The following is a 20,459-nucleotide window of genomic DNA, read 5'->3' as shown; positions in this document are numbered from 1 at the left end:
ATCACGTGTCCCGAAAATACGGTCTCTTGCCACAATAGCTGACACTTTTTGGGGAGCCGCAAGTTCGCCCGCCGGATGGCTAAAAATACCTGCCGTAGGTTAGCTAGCGCGCCCTTAAATTCGCTCGGCTCTTCCGCCGTGGTGTTCAGCCATGATGGGCTCGGCGCACTCGGCCTCGCGCAGCGCCTCAGAGAGGGAAGCCGGTGCCGCTAACCGGATGTGCTCGCGAAGCCGCAACGGCCGGATTCCCCGAAGGAACGCGCGACAAGCTAGCTCTTGCTGCTGGGCGTGCTCAAATTCCGGGTAGCCCCGGCACGCGAGAGATCTCAAGTCCATAGCAAACACCCCCAGTGGCTCGGAGGCGCGCCGCTCGCGGGTCGCTAGCTCTTCGCACGCGGCCTCCTTACGGTCACCCGTGCCAAACCGGAAGTGGAGCGACTCCCGCAGCTTTGCCCAGTCCTTCCGCTCATCAGCCTGGAGATCCTCCAACGCCCGGAGCGCGTCGTCTTCCAGCGAGAGAGCCACCCGGACGGCGGTTTCCGCCGGGGACCAGCCCGCGTAGTTGGCGGCTAGCTCCACTTGGGCGAGGAACGCGTGGGGCTCGGCGGCGCCGTTGTGGGCTGGCAGGCGCAGCTGCATGTCACCTCGCCGGCTGGTGGCGCACGGAGCTGTAGCTTGCTCCTGCGCTGCGTCACTGGAGGAATCCCCTCCAAAATACAGCGCCGGAACTTAAAACGTGCCGCTCCGCTCTGGTCGCCACTCTTTGCTCGCGCTGGCCCCGTCAGGGAGGGTTTTCTTTCTCCTCAGCCGCTCTGCTACTCGGCGGACTACCTGAATCCTCTGGATTTCCTCCGGGGTGCGCTCCAACCCGCTTCTCTCCATCCCACTTCTGACACCAATGTAGCGTTTTTCACCGCTAAGCAGGCACTTGGAGAGACGAGTGAGCTTCCTTGCTGCCCAATGCAAATGGCTGGAAGTAGTTTATTTTGTAACAGCACGAAAAACAGTAATAGCACATCCAACCTTCCTAAAACACACATCTAACACACACACACACCCCTGGCCCGAGGCTAACCCAAACACCTTTTCCCAACAGGGTGAACACAAAACAATCCCTCCCGCAAAGCATGATGGTAGCCAATCAAAACCCCGCCCACGCCACAATATGTATCTGTGCTAGTTTGTGATTATGTGACCCATAATCATTTTTTTCTCAGTATAAAATTTTTGGGGGGTTTTAAGAATTCCATCAAAAGAGCAAAGACAAACTTAGGAGGAGTGGAAGGTGAGAAACCTCAATGGAGAATACTATGACATGGTGCTAATTGCTCTGTGTGTGTGTGTTTTTGGCGGGGGGAGGGGTTCTTTAGACTTACTTGTCTGTGTGCAAATGTGTTTGCCAAAAAAGCCAACAGAGAAAACCTCTCATCCACAAATGCTTTAACTGTTGTGGAAGTAAGTGTTTCATACATTAAAGTGCTGTGTATAACCAAGTGCCCCAACAAACATAGCAACAGTATACAGAGTGTGTGCGCTGTGGGAGATTGGAAGGTGAATGAGGATAATCATTTACAAGACAAAAAACGTTCAGAGGTGTGTTATGCCCTAAAACGCCCCCCTGCCACTGATTGCCCCCCATTTACACAATCGCTATCTTTAAAGAAAAGCCCCGCCCTTTTTCATTTAAATGCGTTAGCGAGTGTTTTTCTTTTCCTACGCTCGGTTTTGTAAACACAGTTGCGTTCAGTAACACGATGGAACCAATTACTTAAACAGCAGCAACAACAACCATTATGATCACACTTTGTTGAATTATATGGCTTAAATATTTCGCAGCTCTGTCCTCTTTGCATTGCTAGGTGTTTATTTACTTCCTTTTCGCATCACACGTATAATGCACTCTAAAATCGACACTATTAAACTTGGAAATTATATAACATCCAATCAAACATCACGTTATTAATAGTAACGAATTTGTCACTACTCTTCTCTTATGCAGCACCGCTAAAAGATAATAAAAATTACACCAAAGTGCTGCAGGTTTCGTGTCTGTGAGCTTTTCCTAATCAGAGTTACACGGGGGGCATTTTGTGGCTGCTCCAGTTACACTCTACTTGCACGAAGGGAAGTTTATTTCTGTTCTGTTTACTTCATTCTAGCTTAATTTCATCTGAAGAAATAATAGTAAGTTTTGGAAAGTCTGAGTTCATCTTCCCAGCCAGTGTTGTGTATGGGCAGGGTAGCATCATGGCAGGATTGGTGTAATTTTTATTATTACGCTGCGTAAGAGAAGAGTAGTGACTAATTCATTACTTTCGTTACTGGACATGGTCTATTTTGTCCGCAAGTGAAATACATCAATATGTTAATATTTTACACCACGATAACATTAGTGCAGAAGGATCTGAAGAGACGTGACTTTGAGACGTTCACAGTATATTCGGACCGTAGACAGTGTTTATTTTGCAGAACATTACAAAACAGCCATGTCCAATAAAACAGTGCATCTTTAATAAAGCCACATTGGTTTCGAGTTAGAAGTAAAATTAACGAAAGACTGAGAAAAGACTTAAGCCAGGCTTTAGTAACCTTGGATAAATCACAATATAAGCCCTCTCCCGCGCACATGCTCTCTTTCTCTCTCTCTTACACACACACACACACAAAAATAACACATGAAATAGTGTAAAACCAAATGAAACTATGGCAAAAATATATAAGCAGTGAAAAATCCAGTAGTATCCTGTAGGTGATTCCTGTCCTGATAACAGGCGCTGACCCTCTGGAACTGTTTAGTTCTGTTAGTATTGTGTTCAAGTGTGAATGTTTATGGGGATTTAATCTGTCACTGCTGCCGCATCTATTCACCGTAGTGATAAGTGATTAATGCCCCATCAGATCTTTGATGGGGGAACGTTATACTGGTTAAATGACTAAAGACATATTGATCCGTATGGGCAGATATTTGTTTCAGATATTATGCGTTATCAATCGATTTGTTATGGCAATATGGCAATAAAAATTTTTACTATCAGCGAAAAAAAACATCAGCGAAAACATCAAAAATATAACGAAAACAAACCCAAGCAGAGGTTACATTTTAAGCTTTACTTTGCAGCAAAATATTGTCTACCAGTGTATTAAACGGAAATAGATAAAATACACCGTAATGTAAAATACTGTACATAATGTAGCCCGCACTTGTATTCCGTACTTACAACGACCGGTATAGATAAATTACAGATGTTACCGTGGATTTAAGGATTATTAAGGATGTCGTAAAAAATATTGCAATAAATAGTTTAATTAATTAATTAAAAATAGCATAAGCATCATGGGTTGTGTATTGAGTGATTTAAATCTTTTTTACTAATCGTTTTTTAAGAACAGCTTTATTTCAGTCACAAATTCACAATCACATTCCAGCTATTATTTCCAGCCAATAATTCAGAAATCCAGAAATAATTATTCAATACTGGACACAAACAGCAAAAAACATGATGATTATTATAAAAAGCCTGAAGCACTTCGTGTTAACATAAGTATATATAATTTTTTTTTTGTTCATTCATGTCTTCTGATGGTGCTCAATGTCGATATATTTTTACGTATTAAATAAGATACGTTGGCATATTCATGAATCAGGACATTCACATAGTTAACACTATCAGATAGCCTACTATCAGGAAATTAAATTAATTTCAAGACTATTTAAACCGAGGCATTGCCATGTCTTTCATTGTTTTGTCCCTGTTAAGATATTACAAAAACTATATAAGAAACTTATTATGAATTTTTAAGTTCGGGACCGGAGTTTGAGCATCTCATTTTATCATTATGAAAATAATATGAAGCACATATACACACATTCATCATGAAAGATCTATTGTAAAACAAAATAAAATTCAATTTTATTTTAGGCTAACTAATTATACACAATTCTCCATTGTATTTGGTCTGGCTTTTAAATAAAGTCTTTCCATGCGCCATCTGGGGGATATTTAGTGAAGCACAACACATTTATTTAAATTCACGAATGTTGCTTGTGTGATTTCGTGGCAAGGCGCGCGCCGAATTGCGGCATTTCATAAAAAAAAAATTAAAAAAAGGGGGCATTCTTGATGGCCACATCTGTATGTCCCATTAGCACAAGATTAGTATTATCTGGCAACCTTGTGTAATATAGAAATTACCCCCACCCCATCCGCTTCCTTAAAATACTTCCAAAGCGCTCAAATGCAGCCTCTATCATTCGTGGAAAATGGATAAAAAAGTGCACACGAAACAAAAACCTTGAAAAAATTATACATGACCTTTCCAAATCCTGGCCAAATCACAGACATGCTGATTCGTAGGGACTGACATCACAGGACCTCGGTGTTCGGCAAAATATGGAAGGTCATTTGCAGGGGAATCTTTACTTTACAAATTTCAGACATATGGAATTAAGATGACAGGCAACTTCATTTGTTTGTGTATTTGCTTTACAAATTATTTTGTTCTTGTTTTATGTACATTTTATTTTTAATGTATTTGCAGTAACTCCACTCTGAATCATGTTGAGGTCAAAAGATCTCACAGCAAAAATTAGTGGAAATGTTTTTAGTTTCTCTCTTTCTAACACTGTAACAGTAGAACAGTTATATTCAGCTTTACTTACGTTGCTTTCCTGCATGCAGAAATCACAGGCATCAGCTTCAGAAGAACATCGTCTGTTAACTTATCTGGACTGAAATATTTATTCAGGTCAAATTCCTCCAGCTCCTGTGCTGATGTCAGTAACACAAACACTAGAGCAGACAACTGTGATGATGAGGGTTCACTATGTTTTCCAGATTTCAGATAGTTTTGGATTTCCTCCACTAGAGAATTATCACCCAGTTCATTCAGACAGTGGAACAGATTGATGGATTTCTCTGTAGAACGCTCTTTACTGATCTTTCTCTTAATGTACTGAACTGTTTCCTGTGTCCTCTGAGAGCCACTTCCTGTCTGTGTTACTAAGACCTGTAAGAGTTTCTGATTAGACTCCAGTGAGAGACCCAGAAGAAATCGAAGGAAAAGATCCAGATGTCCAGTCTGACTTTTTAAAGCTTCATCTACAGCACACTTGTGAAAATCTAAAACTGTCATTTGAAATTTAAAAGCTCGACTCATTTTAAGAACATTTCTCTTCTTCAAACTAAACATCAGGTGCACATATAGAGCTGCGAGGTGCTCCTGAATGCTAAGATGAACAAAGCAGTACACTTTACTCTGGTGAAACCCAAACTCCTCTCTGAAGATCTGCGTACACACACCTGAGTAGACTGCTGCTTCTCTCACATCAATGCCACACTCTCTCAGGTCTTCCTCATAGAAGATCAGGTTCCCTTTCTCCAGCTGCTCAAAAGCCAGTTGTCCCAGTTTAAAAAGCATTTCTTCATCACTCGCCTGCTTCTTTGAGTACTTTTCACTTATGATGTTTATCTGAATGATGAGGAAGTGTGTGTACATTTGAGTCAGAGTCTTAGGGATTTCTCCTCTCTCTGCTTTACCCAGCATTCTCTCTAGAACAGCGGCTGAAATCCAGCAGAAGACTGGGATGTGACACATGATGTAGAGACTTCTTAATGACTTCAGGTGTGTGATGATGTTAATGGCCAGGCTCTGATCACTGATCCTCTTCCTGAAGTACTCCTCCTTCTGTGGGTCATTGAACCCTCGTACCTCTGTGACTCGATGGACACAGTCAGAGGGGATTTGATCAGCTGCTGCAGGTCGGGAGGTGATCCAGATGAGAGAAGAGGGAAGCAGATTCCCTTTGATCAGGTTTATCAGCAGCACAGGAACAGATGCAGATTCAGTTACATCACACACTCTCACTGTGTTCTGGAAATCTAGAGGAAAACGACACTCGTCCAATCCATCAAAAATATACAAAGCCTTTTCCCAAATAGACATTTCGGTTTCTTTTATTTCCTCAAAAAAGACATGAAGGAGCTCCATCAGACTCAGGTTCTGGTCCTTCATCAAATTCAGCTCTCTAAAAGAAAGTGGAAATATGAGGTGGACGTCCTGATTTGCTTTTTCTTCAGCCCAGTCAACAATAAACTTCTGCACAGAGACAGTTTTTCCGATGCCAGCTACTCCCTTTGTCAGCACAGATCTGATGGGTTCGTCTTGTTCAGATAAGGGGTTAAATATATCATTGCATTTGATTGGTGTTTCCTCTGTTGTTATTCTCCTGGATGCTTCTTCGATCTGTCTCACCTCATGTTCTTTATTGACGTCTCCACTGTCTCCGTCTGTGATGTAAAGCTCTGTGTAGATCTCATTCAGGAGTGTTTGGGTTCCCATGTTTATTATCACTCCATTCAAGAACTGAAACTTCTTCACCAGATTTAATTTGAACTTTTTCTGGAATTCATTCACAGCAGCAGATTCTGAGTCATGCCTGTGAGTTGGTAAAGTAGAATGTGGTGAGACATTGGGTCCAATAATTTTTTTTCTGCTGCTTATTCTTCTTCCATACAAAAGTTTGGCGCGTAACTAGCGTTTACTACATTTGTCGTAGACCCATAAAAGGCCAAAGGTTTGGCGCCTAACTAGCGTCTACTACATTTGTCGTAGACCCATAAAAGGTGTCAAATTGTGCGGCTTATTCGGGAACGGGGTGCTATGACTTTTCTAAGGGGTCCCAGTCCCATAGACTTAACATTGAGACCAATGGCAGCTGTGACATCATATCGCAAGCACCACTCACATTTTTAAGATCTCTTTTTTCTGCCCTGTTATCACTAAAAGCTCTTTATAATGTTCTCACTACGTGTTTATTTTATTCCACTGTATGTTTTCTATAATCTAATCACTCTCTAGTTAAAACAGCAGAGAGGTTTATAACAAAATTGTGTCAGTGTCACAGTCATGTTGTTGGATTTGATCTTACCCTGTATCTGTGATGATGTTCCTTTCTCTTCTGTCTCCTGCCTTCTGTAGAACTCTGTGAACAAAAATTGTAGTTGATATTTAGTGGTGCTTGCGAAGCACTACTATTGTTATCTAAGAGCCTTATTATTTATTAAGTGTGCCTAGGCACACTTATTACTCTTCCCCCAGACATCCATTTATTATTTTTCCGCCTAAAAGTTTGCAGAGTTTCTCGCCCCGCAGTTTAGAACACACCCTCACATATGTTGCACCGTTTCGTGCGGCTCAATCGGTATTGGTGTGCTATGACTTTCGGTGGGGGGTTGTTGCGTGGTTCTCCCTAAAACCCTGAAAAACCGGCCCAAAAAGTGCCATAGACTAAACATTGAGCCCGGCCTCCTATGACATCATGGCTGTGACTATGATGCAACAGAAGGCTCTAGGCTCTACCGCGCACTGGATAGTATCCACGCTCATTAGAAGTGACGCAGCAGTCGCATAGGCACGCTTAAAATTTCTTCAGAAATTTTCGCTCTCTAGATATTTACTTTTAGTGGTGCTTGCGAAGCGAAGCACTTCTATTGGTATCTCACAGGCTTATTATTATTTTTATTTTTCTTCTTTTTCTTATTCTTCTTCCTTACAAAAGTTCGGCATGTAACTAGTCGGGCCGTTTGTCGTAGACCCATGAATGAGGTGTCAAATCATGCGGCTTATTCAGGAATAGGGTGCTATGACTTTTCTAAGGGGTGGGTGGTTAATTGCCCCTGCAGGGCAAAATCCTATAGACTTAACATTGAGACTAATTTAGAATGATTGAAACCTTCAAAGAGGTTCGCAACCTGTGTCAGAAGATACTTCGCACTAAGGTATAAGTTTTACCCCTGAAGCACAAGAGGCTTCTTTGACTTTGATAAGGAAAAAACTCCCATAGACTTAACATTGAGACCAAATTCAATGGATTGAAGCTCAGAGTGAGAATTTGGTAGAAATCTCAAATTTACCACATTTGAAGAGGCTTGCAAGCTATGTCAGAACATACCCCACAGGAGGTATAATAAGTTTTGCCCCTGGGGCAGAAAAGGTGCCCAAATTTGCCCTATTGACATATAATGCAGAATTTGGCGCGTAACTAGTCCCGCACCGTTTGTCGTAGACCCATAAATAGGGTGTCAGATTGTGCGGCTTATTCGGGAATGGGGTGCTATGACTTTTCTAAGGGATGGGTGGTTAAATGCCCCGCAGGGGGCAATTAACCGCCCCCAAAATTCCCATAGACTTGACATTGAGACCAACATCAGCTATGACATCATAGTCATGACATCATAGCTATGTATATGATGCCACGGAAAGCAAAAGGAAATGTGCCTCTCTAGTTAGTGGTGCTTGTGAAGTGAAGCACTACTATTGTTATCTCACAGGCTTATTATTAAGTGTGCCTATTCAATAGCATAGGCATACTTGTTATTCTTCGACAAAACACTTTGGACCGACCCACGCCCCACAGCTTTGAGACAACCCCCATGTATGTTACACTGTTTTGTGCAGCTCATTTGGGACTGTTGTGCCATGAATGTAGAGATTCATTGCGCGGTTTTCCCAAAATTCCTTAAAAACAATTTTTTCAAAATTCGTCTGTATTTATCAAGTGTGTTTTACAAGTATTACCTACTTGTTATTCTTCGGCAAAAAAATTTGGACCGTTCCACGTCCCATACTTGTTATTCTTCGACGAAAAAATTTGGACCGTTCCACGTCCTTTACCTTACACCGTTTCGTGCGGCTCGATCGGGACTGGTGTGCTGTGAATTTTGGCAGGGATTCGTTACACGGTTTTCCCAAAATTCCCCAATTTTTCTGCATTCATTTTGATGTAGAAGGGCCCGAAAAAAGGTGCCAACCTTTTGGCCTATGAGAGTCACAAGACTTTGGCCTTTTATTGTCCAAATTCATGTTTTGTTATCTTTTATGGTTGTTTTACAAGAGCAGTTTAAGTTTTATGAAAATTGAACTTTTTCACGGAATGTTCGTGCCACTGTCAACTGCCATAACAACAGAGTGTGGAGAATAATTTAAAAAAAGGTCTTTCTCCTTCTTTGCTGCCTTTTGGCCTACATGTATAATTTATACATCAGAATGTAGCCGTCTTTTTCCTTTTTCATCCAGTGTCTTCCTCATTGAGATCAGATTTATGGTTTTCTTACGAATGCCATTAGAGCGTAGCCTCCTCCCTCTCTTTCCCCCATAGACGACCATTCTAAAACTGCTCTCAATTTTTGTCTTAAATTTAACATCGGAGGGTGTCTTTACACTGCCACTACTTACACTTGCCTAAATTTAACATCGCAGGGTGTCGGAGGGTGTTTTACACTGTCACCACGTCTACAGGCATGAGAATTTAATATGTTGTAGTCTGGCTGTTCCTGCCACTCACGGTGAAATAATTTTTGCAATCGGACCTACGTTATTCCGTTGGGAAGCATTTGTTTGAGAGCTTATTTTCTGTTTGCCGTTCTCTGTGTTTGACCCAGAGGAGTGTGCGTGCCCCTCACCCCCCTCCGCCACTGACGTGCCCTCTGCCATCCCCCTCGCCCCTTTTGCCACGGCAAGCACCACTCACATTTTCTTCAGGAAATGTACCTCTCTAGTGTTATATTTACTATTTGATTTTTCTTCCACACAACAGTTTGGCGCATAACTAGTCCTGCACCGTTTGTCGTAGAATAAGGTATCAAATCGTGTGCCTTATTCGGGAATGGGGTGCTGTGACTTTTCTAAGGGGTGGGCAGTTAAACCGCCCCGAAAAGTCCCATAGACTTAACATTGAGACCAAATTTAATGGATTGTAGCGCAGATAGGGAATATTGTAGAATGGTCAAATTTACCACATTTGAAGCCACTAGCAAGATGTGTCAGAACATACCCCGCAAGAGGGTATAGGGTTTACCCCCAGGGCACAAGAGGTCCACAAACTTGCCCCAATTACATATAATGGGGAAAGTAATACCTATTAAAACAGGAAGGGGCCTCACAGTTGCATTGCCTCCTATGGTAACTTGCAAAGGAGCATTGAAACTGAAGATCCCATTGTCATAAAGATATGGGGGGCCCGAGTTTTGCCACGGCAAGCACCACTCACATTTTCATAAGGAAATGTACCCTATCTATTTTTTACTATAGTCTAAACATCAGCCTTGAAGGGATAGTTTGAGTGTTTGAGTTAAAATTAATTCAGAATTGAGGTGCATATAAGTACATTACAATACATCTTTTTCTGCTCTGCAAACTGCCTGTGACATTTGTCACCCAGCTAGTGAGTTTAATGTACAGTAAGTAAAGTAGGGCTAAATTCCACAACCCTCATTCCGTGCAAAAATGCATTTTAAAATTCAGCTAAGACTCGTATGAAACTTGTTAATTTTATCTTGCTACATGGACAGATGATTTCACTTGTTTTAAGAAAATTACTCAAGACTAGTTAAATTATCTGTCCAGAAAGAAAGAAAACTTTACATGACAAGAAATTTTTAATTTTGTCCAGTCTCAAAATAAAAGCAGCAGGTAATGAAAAAATTGTCATTATGAGATTTAAAATATTGGCAGGCAAAAAAAATTGCAGGATGTCACTGTTAGCCCCGAGATGTGAAATAGGTTCCCTCGTCAGCTCAGCACCTTCCTGGTCCAAATCATCTTTGAAAATTTTCCATTACAACACAATATAACTCAGAAATTCATGTCTTTATTATGCCTTCTTTTAAAAAAATACTGAGTATTTAATTTAAATGTATTTTCTTTTAGTTCCTCAGTGTTTTTATGTAATTCTAAATTTGACATAAAAAAGAATTAAAAAACATGTTTTATTTATTGTCGCTCAAAATATGCGTCACCCTCCAATAGTGATGGGAAGGTTGAATTATTTTAGTGACTCGGTTCTTTAAATCTCATTCATCAAAATGAACAAATCTTTTTTGAGTCAATTAGTTAATTTCAATCTTTTGATCAGGAATAAAATAAAATGTTACATTTTCAATAAACAGACCCTCAACACGTCTACATACAAAATTTTGGCTATAGATCAAGTAATGAAAATATTACAATGCAGCTAAGGCCATATTATGATAAACACTCTGCGAGACTATTCGTTCTTCTGAGTCACATTAAAGACTCGATCCAAAATTACTACTCGCTGGCACCCAGATTTCATTCAGGTAGATAATTTAAGTTTAGTTTTTTATTTCATAAATATGAGAAGGAATCAATAAGACATTGCTTATTTTATTTGAAAGTAACCTTTAACCCAGTGTCCTTTTTTTCTGAGTTCAAAATGTTTTTGTTGCATGCAGAAATAAAATATTTTTTTTCTCTGTAGCGGTTCATTGATTTCATAAATGCAACACACTATATATATATTTTTTTATTATAACAGAATAAAGGTAAAAAACGATAAATGCTCTGTTATCTTCATTTTAAATGTTAATATGGTTTCGTGGCTCCCAGTGTTTTCCTTTCTGTAAGAAATGGGTCTAAATGGCACTTTGTGTATTTGCCGACCCCTGATCTAGATAAACTTCCCTTTAACTGTGACTTCAGCAGTGACATTAACAGTGATGAGACGTTACCTGTGTAGAGGTGAGGAGTCTCCAGCTTTAAAATTAATAGGCTGATGCATAGACCAATCACTCTTCATGGAGACACAGCTGAGTGCTGCTGATTCTGATCTCACTCCCTGGAGTTTACTGCACAACATTATTTGAACTTGTTAATTTAATGAGAGATAAATTTTACTTGCAGTGAACAAAATCAATTTTATGGTGACTGTTAGTTTGTGAAACACTTTACTGTTTACAATTTTCAATGACTTATTTTATATATGCTCAGTTAGTAATTTGGATATGAATATTTAATAAATACCGATTATTATAGGATGGGGACACAATATCAGTGTCCAGATCAGGGGTCTCCATCTTTGAATATTAGTAAAGTATACACAAACTAACAGTTGAAATCCTGAAGTGTCTAATCTCTGTGGAATACACTCCTGAAAAACACAAAAACAAGTTTGTAGTTAAACTTCCACACAATAATTTTCACATCTTTGACCTAAAGAACAATAATCATCGAAAAATAAAAATCTGTGTTACAGAATTGAGTAATCAGTCTGGACACCTTAAATGGATGGATGGATGGATGGATGGAGAGAGAGAGAGAAAGACACCAAAATCATTGTATCACATAGTGTACAGTACAAACAAGTTCAGCTTAATAACAAATAAAAAATTAGTACACCTTTTAATACAGTAAAAATATGATCATTGTAACACGACTTTAATTTTAAAGACTCCATATCATTCATTAGATTGTAAAACTTGTACTCAACACCAACCCTGGCTTTTGAAAATGCTTTAAAAAGAAGTACAGCATCCTGACTATGTCTGTCCTATAAGTTATAAGTGTCCTACAAGCCTATAAGTTTAGCTTGTCCAAGAATAAAATTAATTAACTGCCATTTCATGCTTTGTTTTTGACAATACTTTAGTCCTAAAACAAACATATTAGTAGTGAACTTTTCTTGAAATCTTAAAAACAAATTACTAAATAAAACAAAAAATGACCTCAATCTGATGCATTCCGTAAAACAATGAAAGACAGTTTCTCTTACTCCACAAAAAACACATTTATCAACAGCATTCAAGTTTATGACAGAAACAAAAGCATTTACAGAAATAGTCCTGTGTAATATTCGCCACTGCAGATCACCGGTTTGCTTATTCAATGGTGGTTTGTATATCACCCTCCAAGCTGGTTTATCCTCATTTCGCAATCCAAGTGTCTTTTTTTCCATTTAATACCACTTTATTAAAAATTTTGACAAAACACCTGTACAACAATTTTTCTTTCACCTAAGCAAAATCTAAATTTTGCAATCCTTCTGAATCAAGCAAAATACCAGACATGCCCTCAAGACAAGTGAAATGGATCTCTCATATCTGAAACTGAAATTCCATTAACAAAGTTTTGCAATAAGAGCAGTTCTTCCTCAGTTAGTTTTCCCCCCACATTTTTATGATAGTCCCAGCTTGCCATGAAGACCTTTGTCCTAAAGCAGTAGCCAGTGAGGATGCATCACTTAGGTCAGGTCCAGCCACATCAATTAGATTCCTTAGTTTTATGATACCAGTTGATAGCCCAAACAGCACTGAAAGAGAGACATCCCAGTAGATGAGAGTTGTGGGCATATTCAACCCATGAGAGCATCCTGCTCCATGAAGAGGGGTTCTGTGAAGTCATGCATCTCAGAGAGGTCTCTAGCTTTTGGTTTGTTCTCTCTGTCTGTCCATTGGATTGTGGGTGATAACCAGAAGACAGGCTAGGCGTAGCGCCGATGAGTCTACAGAAGGCCTTCCAGAAGTGTGCAGAGAACTGGGGTCCCCTGTCAGAGACAATGTCAACAGGAAGTCCATGGAGTGGAAAAACGTAGGATAAGCAGTTCCGCAGTCTCCTTGGCTGAGGGGAGTTTGGTCAGAGGGACAAAATGGGCGGCTCTGGAGAAACGATCCACAATGGTCATAATGCAAGAGTTCCCCTCTGAAGTTGGGAGTCCTGTAGCGAAATCCAGTACGATGTGAGACCAAGGGTGGTGAGGGATGGGGAGTGGTCTAAGGAAGCATGCTGGAGGTTGGTTGGATGACTTGTTTCTTGAACACGTCTCGCACGCTGCCACAAATCCTAAGATATCCTCCCTCATAGTTGCCCACCAGAAGCGTTGCTGGATCAGGTACAGAGTGTGGGCCCCTCCCGGATGACAGGCCAATCTGGAGCAGTGTCCCCATTCAAGTACCTGTGGGCGAATAGATTCAGGGACAAATAAGCAGTTGGCGGGGACGTTGCTGGGGCCTGGCTCTTGCTCTAGGGTCTGTCTGAACAGAGCTTCGATGTCCTGCTGGGTTGCAGCCACCATGCAGTGCGGTGGGAGGATGCTCTCCGTAAGGGCGCTATTCTGGGGCGGGGAGAACTGTCGGGAAAAAGCATCGGGCTTGGTGTTCTTAGAGCCTGGGCGGTAGGATATGGTAAAGTTGAATCTTGAGAAAAACAGGGACCAGCGGGCTTGACGGACATTTAATCTTTCGGCTGATTTTAAGTCCTCCAGGTTTCTGTGGTCAGTCCAAACCAGAAAGGGATGCTGGGCCCCCTCCAACCAATGTCTTCACTCCTCTAGCTAGTAGCTTTCGGTCGCCAATGTTATAGTTCCGTTCCATAGGAGTAATCGACAAGAGAAAAAGGAGCAGGGATGCAACTTGTTGTCCTTGGGGCTTCTCTGAGAGAGGATGGCTCCAGCCCCTGTTTCAGAAGCGTCCACCTCGACGGTGAATTGGAGGGAGGGGTCTGGGATGGTGAGAATGGGTGCTGAGGTGAATCTCCGTTTGAGGTTCATATAGGACTCTTCTGCCCTTGCGTTCCCCCGAAAGGGTAGTTTTGAGGAGGTGAGAGCTGTGAGGGGAGCAGCCACTGTGCTGTAATTCTTTATAAACCTGCGGTAAAAATTGGCAAACCCCAAGAAGCGTTGGAGTTCTCGTCTAGAAGAGGGCGCAGGCCAGTCCGTAACCGCTTTGACTTTGGAGGGCTCCATCTGGATCTTGGAGGGAGAAATGACAAACCCCAGAAAAGAAGTGGATTTCTGGTGAAACTTACATTTTTCCGCTTTGACAAACAGATTGTTCTCCAGCAGCCTCTGGAGTAACTGGCAGATATGGGTGATATGTTCATCCAGGGAGTGAGAGAAAATTAAAATGTCGTCGAGGTAGACAAACACAAACACGTTCAGAAAGTCTCTTAAGACGTCATTGATCAGAGCTTGAAAAACTGTGAATTGGTTACCCCAAAAGGTACCACCAGATATTCGTAGTGGCCAGTAGGAGTGTTAAATGCAGTCTTCCATTTATCCACTTCTCTTATCCTGACGAGGTGATAGGCATTTCGGAGGTCGAGTTTTGTAAAGACACGTGCTCCCTGTAATAGCTCAAAAGCCGTGGTCATGAGAGGAAGGGGATAACAATTTTTAATTGTTTTTTAATCTCATTAAGTCCCCGATAATCGATGCAGGGCCGTAAGGACCTGGCATGAGGCATGAGGACAGACAAGGCATGAGTACAGACAAGATGGGTTCGAGCCTAGGATCGTGTTACGGACCCAGTCTATATGAAGGTTATGTTGTACTAGCCAGGGGCGCCCAAGAACAATTGGGGTGTGGGATGCTCGCATGATTAGAAATGAGATGGACTCTGTGTGGTTGCCGGAAATTTTTAAACTGATGGGAAGAGTGCGATGAGTAATGGGTTTGAGGCTGCTACCGTCCAGAGCTTGAACAGAAAGAGGGCGCTCAAGAGGGATGGATGAGATCTTGAGGTTATCTACTGTGCAGGGGCAGATCAGGTTCTGGTCGGCTCCAGAGTTAATGAGGGCCCATAACGTGTGGGTCCTGTTGTTTATGGTCACAAGGACAGAAAGACAGGAGCGAGGGGTTGAGTCAGTGTCCTGTTTCTGGCCCCCTAGGACCCTCAATCTCACTAGGGGGCCTTGCCTTTTAGCAGACAGGTCTCCCGAAAGTGGCCGGTTTGACCACAATAGAAACAGGCTCTCTCCCTGCGTCGACGTAGGCGCTCTTCCGGAGAGATACGGGTGCAATCTACTTGCATGGGCTCGGGAGCAGGTCCAGGAGGAGAAGGTGAGCTGCACTCACTGGATGTGCGGCCACTTCTCTGTTGCCTAAGACGAAGGCGGCTGTCGACGCGACCGGCCAAGTCCGTTAATCCTTGGAAATCAGAAGGGAGCTCAATGGAACCTAATTCATCCTTCACGGATTCCGCAAGACCATTTACGAAGGCATCACACAGTGCACGCTCATCCCAGCCACTGGAGGCCGCCAAAGTGCGAAACTCAATAGCGTAGTCATATGCAGAGCGAGATCCTTGTCGCAGGTTGAGGATTTTAACAGCTGCCTCTCGCCCAGTGGAGGAACGGTCGAACACCCTTCGCATTTCAGAGGTGAAAGACCTTGTAGGTGCATGTTATTCACAAGTTCTGACGCGTGTCTTTTGTTACACAGTTTCACTGACGACTTCAGACTTTCGTTGATTTCTTTGTCTCTTGTTTATTTTCAACATCAAAAGCAACTGTTGTTACAGTTTCTTGCATAAATCCACTGTAGTCACGACAAGTCGCTTGCTGTGTTCTGTAGCTTCGATAGATTACAGTTACAACAGCTTATTTTACTGTATTCCTTTTAGCTTACTGTCTCACGGTCTAAAAGCTTGTGTGCTCCACACCTTTCTGTATCCTTCCGTGTCTTAACAACAACTAACAACTAACGTGCGTGATAGACATGAAACTGCATAACTGTGGGATGATGTCACAGAACAACTCATGAAATGATGTCACAATACAAATTATAAGTATGATACTTAATGCTTAACTAATAAACTGAAATAAGATAAACATAACAACAAATCACAAGAATGAAATATGGCCCTTAGAGACCTAAAGTCTCCGCAGCATGGGGCTTGAGTGTCCCAGAGGGCTGTGCCCCATTCCCAGGCCCTACCTGAGAGTAGGGTAATAATGTACGCCACCTTGGAGCACTCAGTGGGAAAGGACAAAGCTTGTAGCTCTAAAACCAGGAAACATTGGGACAAGACGGATCGGCAGGTACCAGGATTGCCATCATAGGCCGGTGGGGCAGGTAGACAGGGTTCGTGGTGCTGCACAGGGAAGGAAGCAGCAGCTGGAACAGTGGTGGGGGCTGGGGGTTGTGCTGAAGGAGCTGCCTGAAGGTGCTGAATTTGTGATGAAAGTGCAGCGAGAGAATCTGTGATGGTCACGAGAGTTTGGTTGATGTTCTGGAGGTCTTGCTGGTGTGAGCCCAGCATAGCACCTTGGCTCTCCAATGCTGTTCTGAGCCTGTTTAAATCTGCTGGATCCATTGTGGCCAAATTATTCTGTCAGAGGCGTAGAATAGTGAAGAGAGCAAGAGGAGCAGGACCCAAGTGCAGATTTCAGCGCCAAAAGGGGGCATGGCACGTCGGCGGTTGAGCACTTCCGTGTTTCGGGGGGAATCCCAATGACGTAATACAAGGTTGGAAAAACAAGTCGAAAAGCCAGAAAAATCAGTCCGCGGAGTGTGAATCAAAAGGGAGCGAGCAGAGACGTTGTCGTGAGCCATTGCGAGAGTTCAAAGCCAATGAGTCAGTCAGCGAGGCGAAAAAATCCGAAAGGAGAGCGAGCAGAGACGTAACCGTAAACCGAATGAAGGGTCAAAAAACAGCCGAGAAACAAGCAGCGAACGAGATCCAAAAACAAGAGACTAGAAGCGAAAACCGAGAACAAGAAGACTGAAACAACTTACACGCAACTTTACAAAAGAAACGCGAGAAAACTAGGCTCTTGAAGGCACGCAATAATCTGGCAACAAGACCGCGCTCTGCGCTTCCTTAAATGCCGGGAGAAATCAGTTGTAAATGAGATGCCGGTGTGTAAAGTGGGTGGGGCGTGTGTAAGAGCATGACAGACGGAAGGAAAACATGAGCATGTGAGGGAGAAGACATGACAACGTGGAAAAAGAGGGGAAAAGATGGCAGTTAGTAATGGAAATGTGACAAGTTCTTTTAGGTTCAGCTGTTTGTGATCCATAAAAAACAAGGTATTGTCAATTCTCAGTTTCTTAATTTGCTGCAGGATAATTTGAGCTACTTTTCTCCATACCAGATCATCGGGTCCAGTTAAAAGTCTCTGGATAAACTGCAAACAAAAAGTAGCAAGTCTGCTCAACAGGTGTACAAGTCCTTTACCACCTTCTTCAACAAGTAAAAAAAGTACACCCTGGGGGACCCAATGGAGTCTATCCCAAAAAAAGTCTACTAGAATTGCTTGCAAACTGGTAAGAAGACTGGGAGAAGGATCCACACATGTGCCTCAATGTAGAGGCAGTCAAATTGTTAATTACTAAAACCCTCCCCCTAAAAGATAATTGTGGATGAATCCAGTTCCACTTCTTTAACCTCCCCTTAATTTTCTCAACCACCCCAACCGAATCCTTTTCTTGTGTAACTGCATCCCCCCAAAAAACTCCCAGATATTCGATCCCACCATTTTTCAAAAATAACCCACTAATGGTGGCCCCTTCTCCCATTTCCCAAAAACCAGTGCATCACTTTTTATCATATTATTTATATCATTCTGTCCATTAATCATAATCATAACATCATCAGCATAAGCTGATATCTAATGCTGCAAATTATTATGAGTTAAAAATAAACCTTCCACTTTAAACTTATTAACAAAGGTTCAATTGCTAAAGAGCACTAAATTTCTGAAAGGGCACATCCTTGTCTAATACCTCTTTTAACTTTAAAAGGGGCACTCAAACCACTATTGATTTTTATCATACTTTCAATGTCTCCATACAAAGCCTTAATTGCTTTAATAAAACCTGGTCCAAAACTGAAAGCGTTCAGAGTTGCCCAAAGGTACTGGTGCTCCACTTTGTCAAAAGCTCACCGGTCTCCAATTTTTAATTTCTTGTAGATTGTCTTTCTTTGGCGGAAGAGTAATAGCAGCTCTCCTGCACCTCAGAGGTAGGGAACCCTCAGCTACGCTCTCATTGAGAACATCCAAGAGATTCTCGCACAGCACCTTCCAGAAGGCTCTGTAGCATTCAACTGGTATCCCATCAATACCAGGAGCTTTCCCGCCCTCCATATTCTGCAATGCATTCCAAAGCTCTCGCTCACACAAAGGCCTCTCCAGCACTGCTTTTGACTTTTCTGATAGCCTTGGTAAGCCTGCATAAGACCTAGAGGACAACTCCTTATCTTCCTTATATTCACTTTCATAAAGGTCATTGTAGAACCTTACAGCACGCCGTCTTATTTCAGGCAGCGCTGTCAATTCTTGACCACTTTATGAGCGCAGTGAGTGAATTTATCGGCTCTGGCCATTTTTCCTTTCCAAATTAAAAAATAACTTGGATGGGGCATCCATTTGCGCAAGATTGTGATAGCGCGACCTGACCAAAGCTCCCTTTGCCTTCGTGCCTAGCAAGTCCACGAAAATTAACTTTTTAGACTTTAGGGCATCAATTCCATTCTGTCCTTCAGTAGTCTCTATAAGTGTCTGTAGCTCTACAATTTCAGCTTTAAGTTTTTTTCAATTTTTGTGTAGTGTTTTTAGAGACATTGAAAGTACACTCAACAAAAATATAAACGCAACACCTTTGTTTCTGCTCCGATTTTTCATGAGATGGACTTAAAGATCTAAAATTCATTCCAGATACACAATATTACCATTTCTCTCAAACCTTGTTTACAAATCCGTCTAAATGTGTGATAGTGAGCACTTCTGCTTTGCTGAGATAATCCATCCCACCTCACAGGTGTGCCACATCAAGATGCTGATCTGACATCATGAGTAGTGCACAGGTGTGCCTTATACTGCCCACAATAAAAGGCCACCCTGGAATGTGCACTGTAAACTGTAGGCCTGCCCTATACAAATCTAAAATAAAAAATTGTTTGGCCTAGATTACAAACGCTGCTTTGTAAATGTTTAAAATGTGTATCATTATTATCAATGACCTGATTTATCGTTCATATTCATAATCATATGTTGTTGCCAGTTTACAGGGTGATCTTTCCAAGCACTTTTAGGCTGAAATAAAGTCTGAGTTTATTTGAATTACAATGCCTAGTATGTCTATTTAATGGTCGCGGGTGCGGGGCGGGGCGGGTTGTAAAAACAGATACAGTGGTGCGGGGCGGGCCGAATAATTTCATAAAAGCGGGACCCGCGAGTTGGAAAAATACCTGACCCGCGCATCACTAGTGCCCACCCTCACCACACTCATTAATAAGTATGAAAGAAAAATTAAGCTTAGAGCAAATTTAAACATACGGAAATAAAATACACTATGTTGTTTCAAACCCGTCTTGTGCTTAAAGTTCTGATCTTAATTTTGCAGCAATTTTCTTTATTCTATATAATAATAACAGTAAACTGTTCTTTACCCTCACTCCTCCTTAGCATTTCCACAGTGTCAACAAACATTCTACGATCTGAAATAAAATTTCCTCGAGTGTGGAAGTTTTCCTTCTACGATCTGAAATAAAATTTCCTCGAGTGTGTGTCCATGTATATTGTTTATCATTCTTATACAAGTGTCTCAATATATCACACAATTTGTGAGTCTCAATCAATGTGCTGATAGCACGGCTTAAAGCAGCATGGGGCTCAACGTGGTTTCGATCTAGCACATAATTCTCAGTACAATTAAAATCACCACCTAGAAAAAGGTCTGTAACCTTCATGTTTTTTGTAGAAAAGACTTAACTTTTCCAAATGAATAAGCATTATGTCTAGTCCTTTTGTTCTTACTATCCAAAGTGTCGCTATCAGAATCTTCAATAGTACTGCTTTCAACATCAGTTTGTGTTACTGACAATTGTTTTAGTTTTCCATTCCCTATTTTTCCTTTGTTCCTTTTCCTCTTAACAGAGGGTGTT

At 41.8% G+C, this 20,459-nt stretch overlaps 2 protein-coding genes across 2 annotated transcripts in view; both read right to left on the bottom strand.

Annotated features, from left to right (window-relative positions):
• The window catches only part of LOC128533811 (NLR family CARD domain-containing protein 3-like), a 41,561-nt gene extending 29,688 nt beyond the window's left edge, over positions 1-11,873 (bottom strand). The window contains exons 1-4 of the mRNA XM_053508072.1: positions 11,821-11,873; positions 11,529-11,645; positions 6,929-6,982; positions 4,661-6,436 (exon numbers count right to left, since the gene is read on the bottom strand). Of these exons, the coding sequence (XP_053364047.1) occupies positions 4,661-6,436; positions 6,929-6,982; positions 11,529-11,645; positions 11,821-11,873 (2,000 nt within the window). The remainder of the gene's footprint in view (positions 1-4,660; positions 6,437-6,928; positions 6,983-11,528; positions 11,646-11,820) is intronic.
• LOC128533813 (NACHT, LRR and PYD domains-containing protein 12-like) overlaps positions 1-20,459 on the bottom strand; it is a 470,287-nt gene that overhangs the window by 116,067 nt on the left and 333,761 nt on the right. The window lies entirely within an intron of this gene.

The sequence above is a fragment of the Clarias gariepinus genome, chromosome 12 (assembly GCF_024256425.1).
Source record: "Clarias gariepinus isolate MV-2021 ecotype Netherlands chromosome 12, CGAR_prim_01v2, whole genome shotgun sequence".
In the NCBI taxonomy this organism is placed as follows: Eukaryota; Metazoa; Chordata; class Actinopteri; order Siluriformes; family Clariidae; genus Clarias; species Clarias gariepinus.
This window is presented reverse-complemented; position numbering and strand designations above follow the sequence as displayed.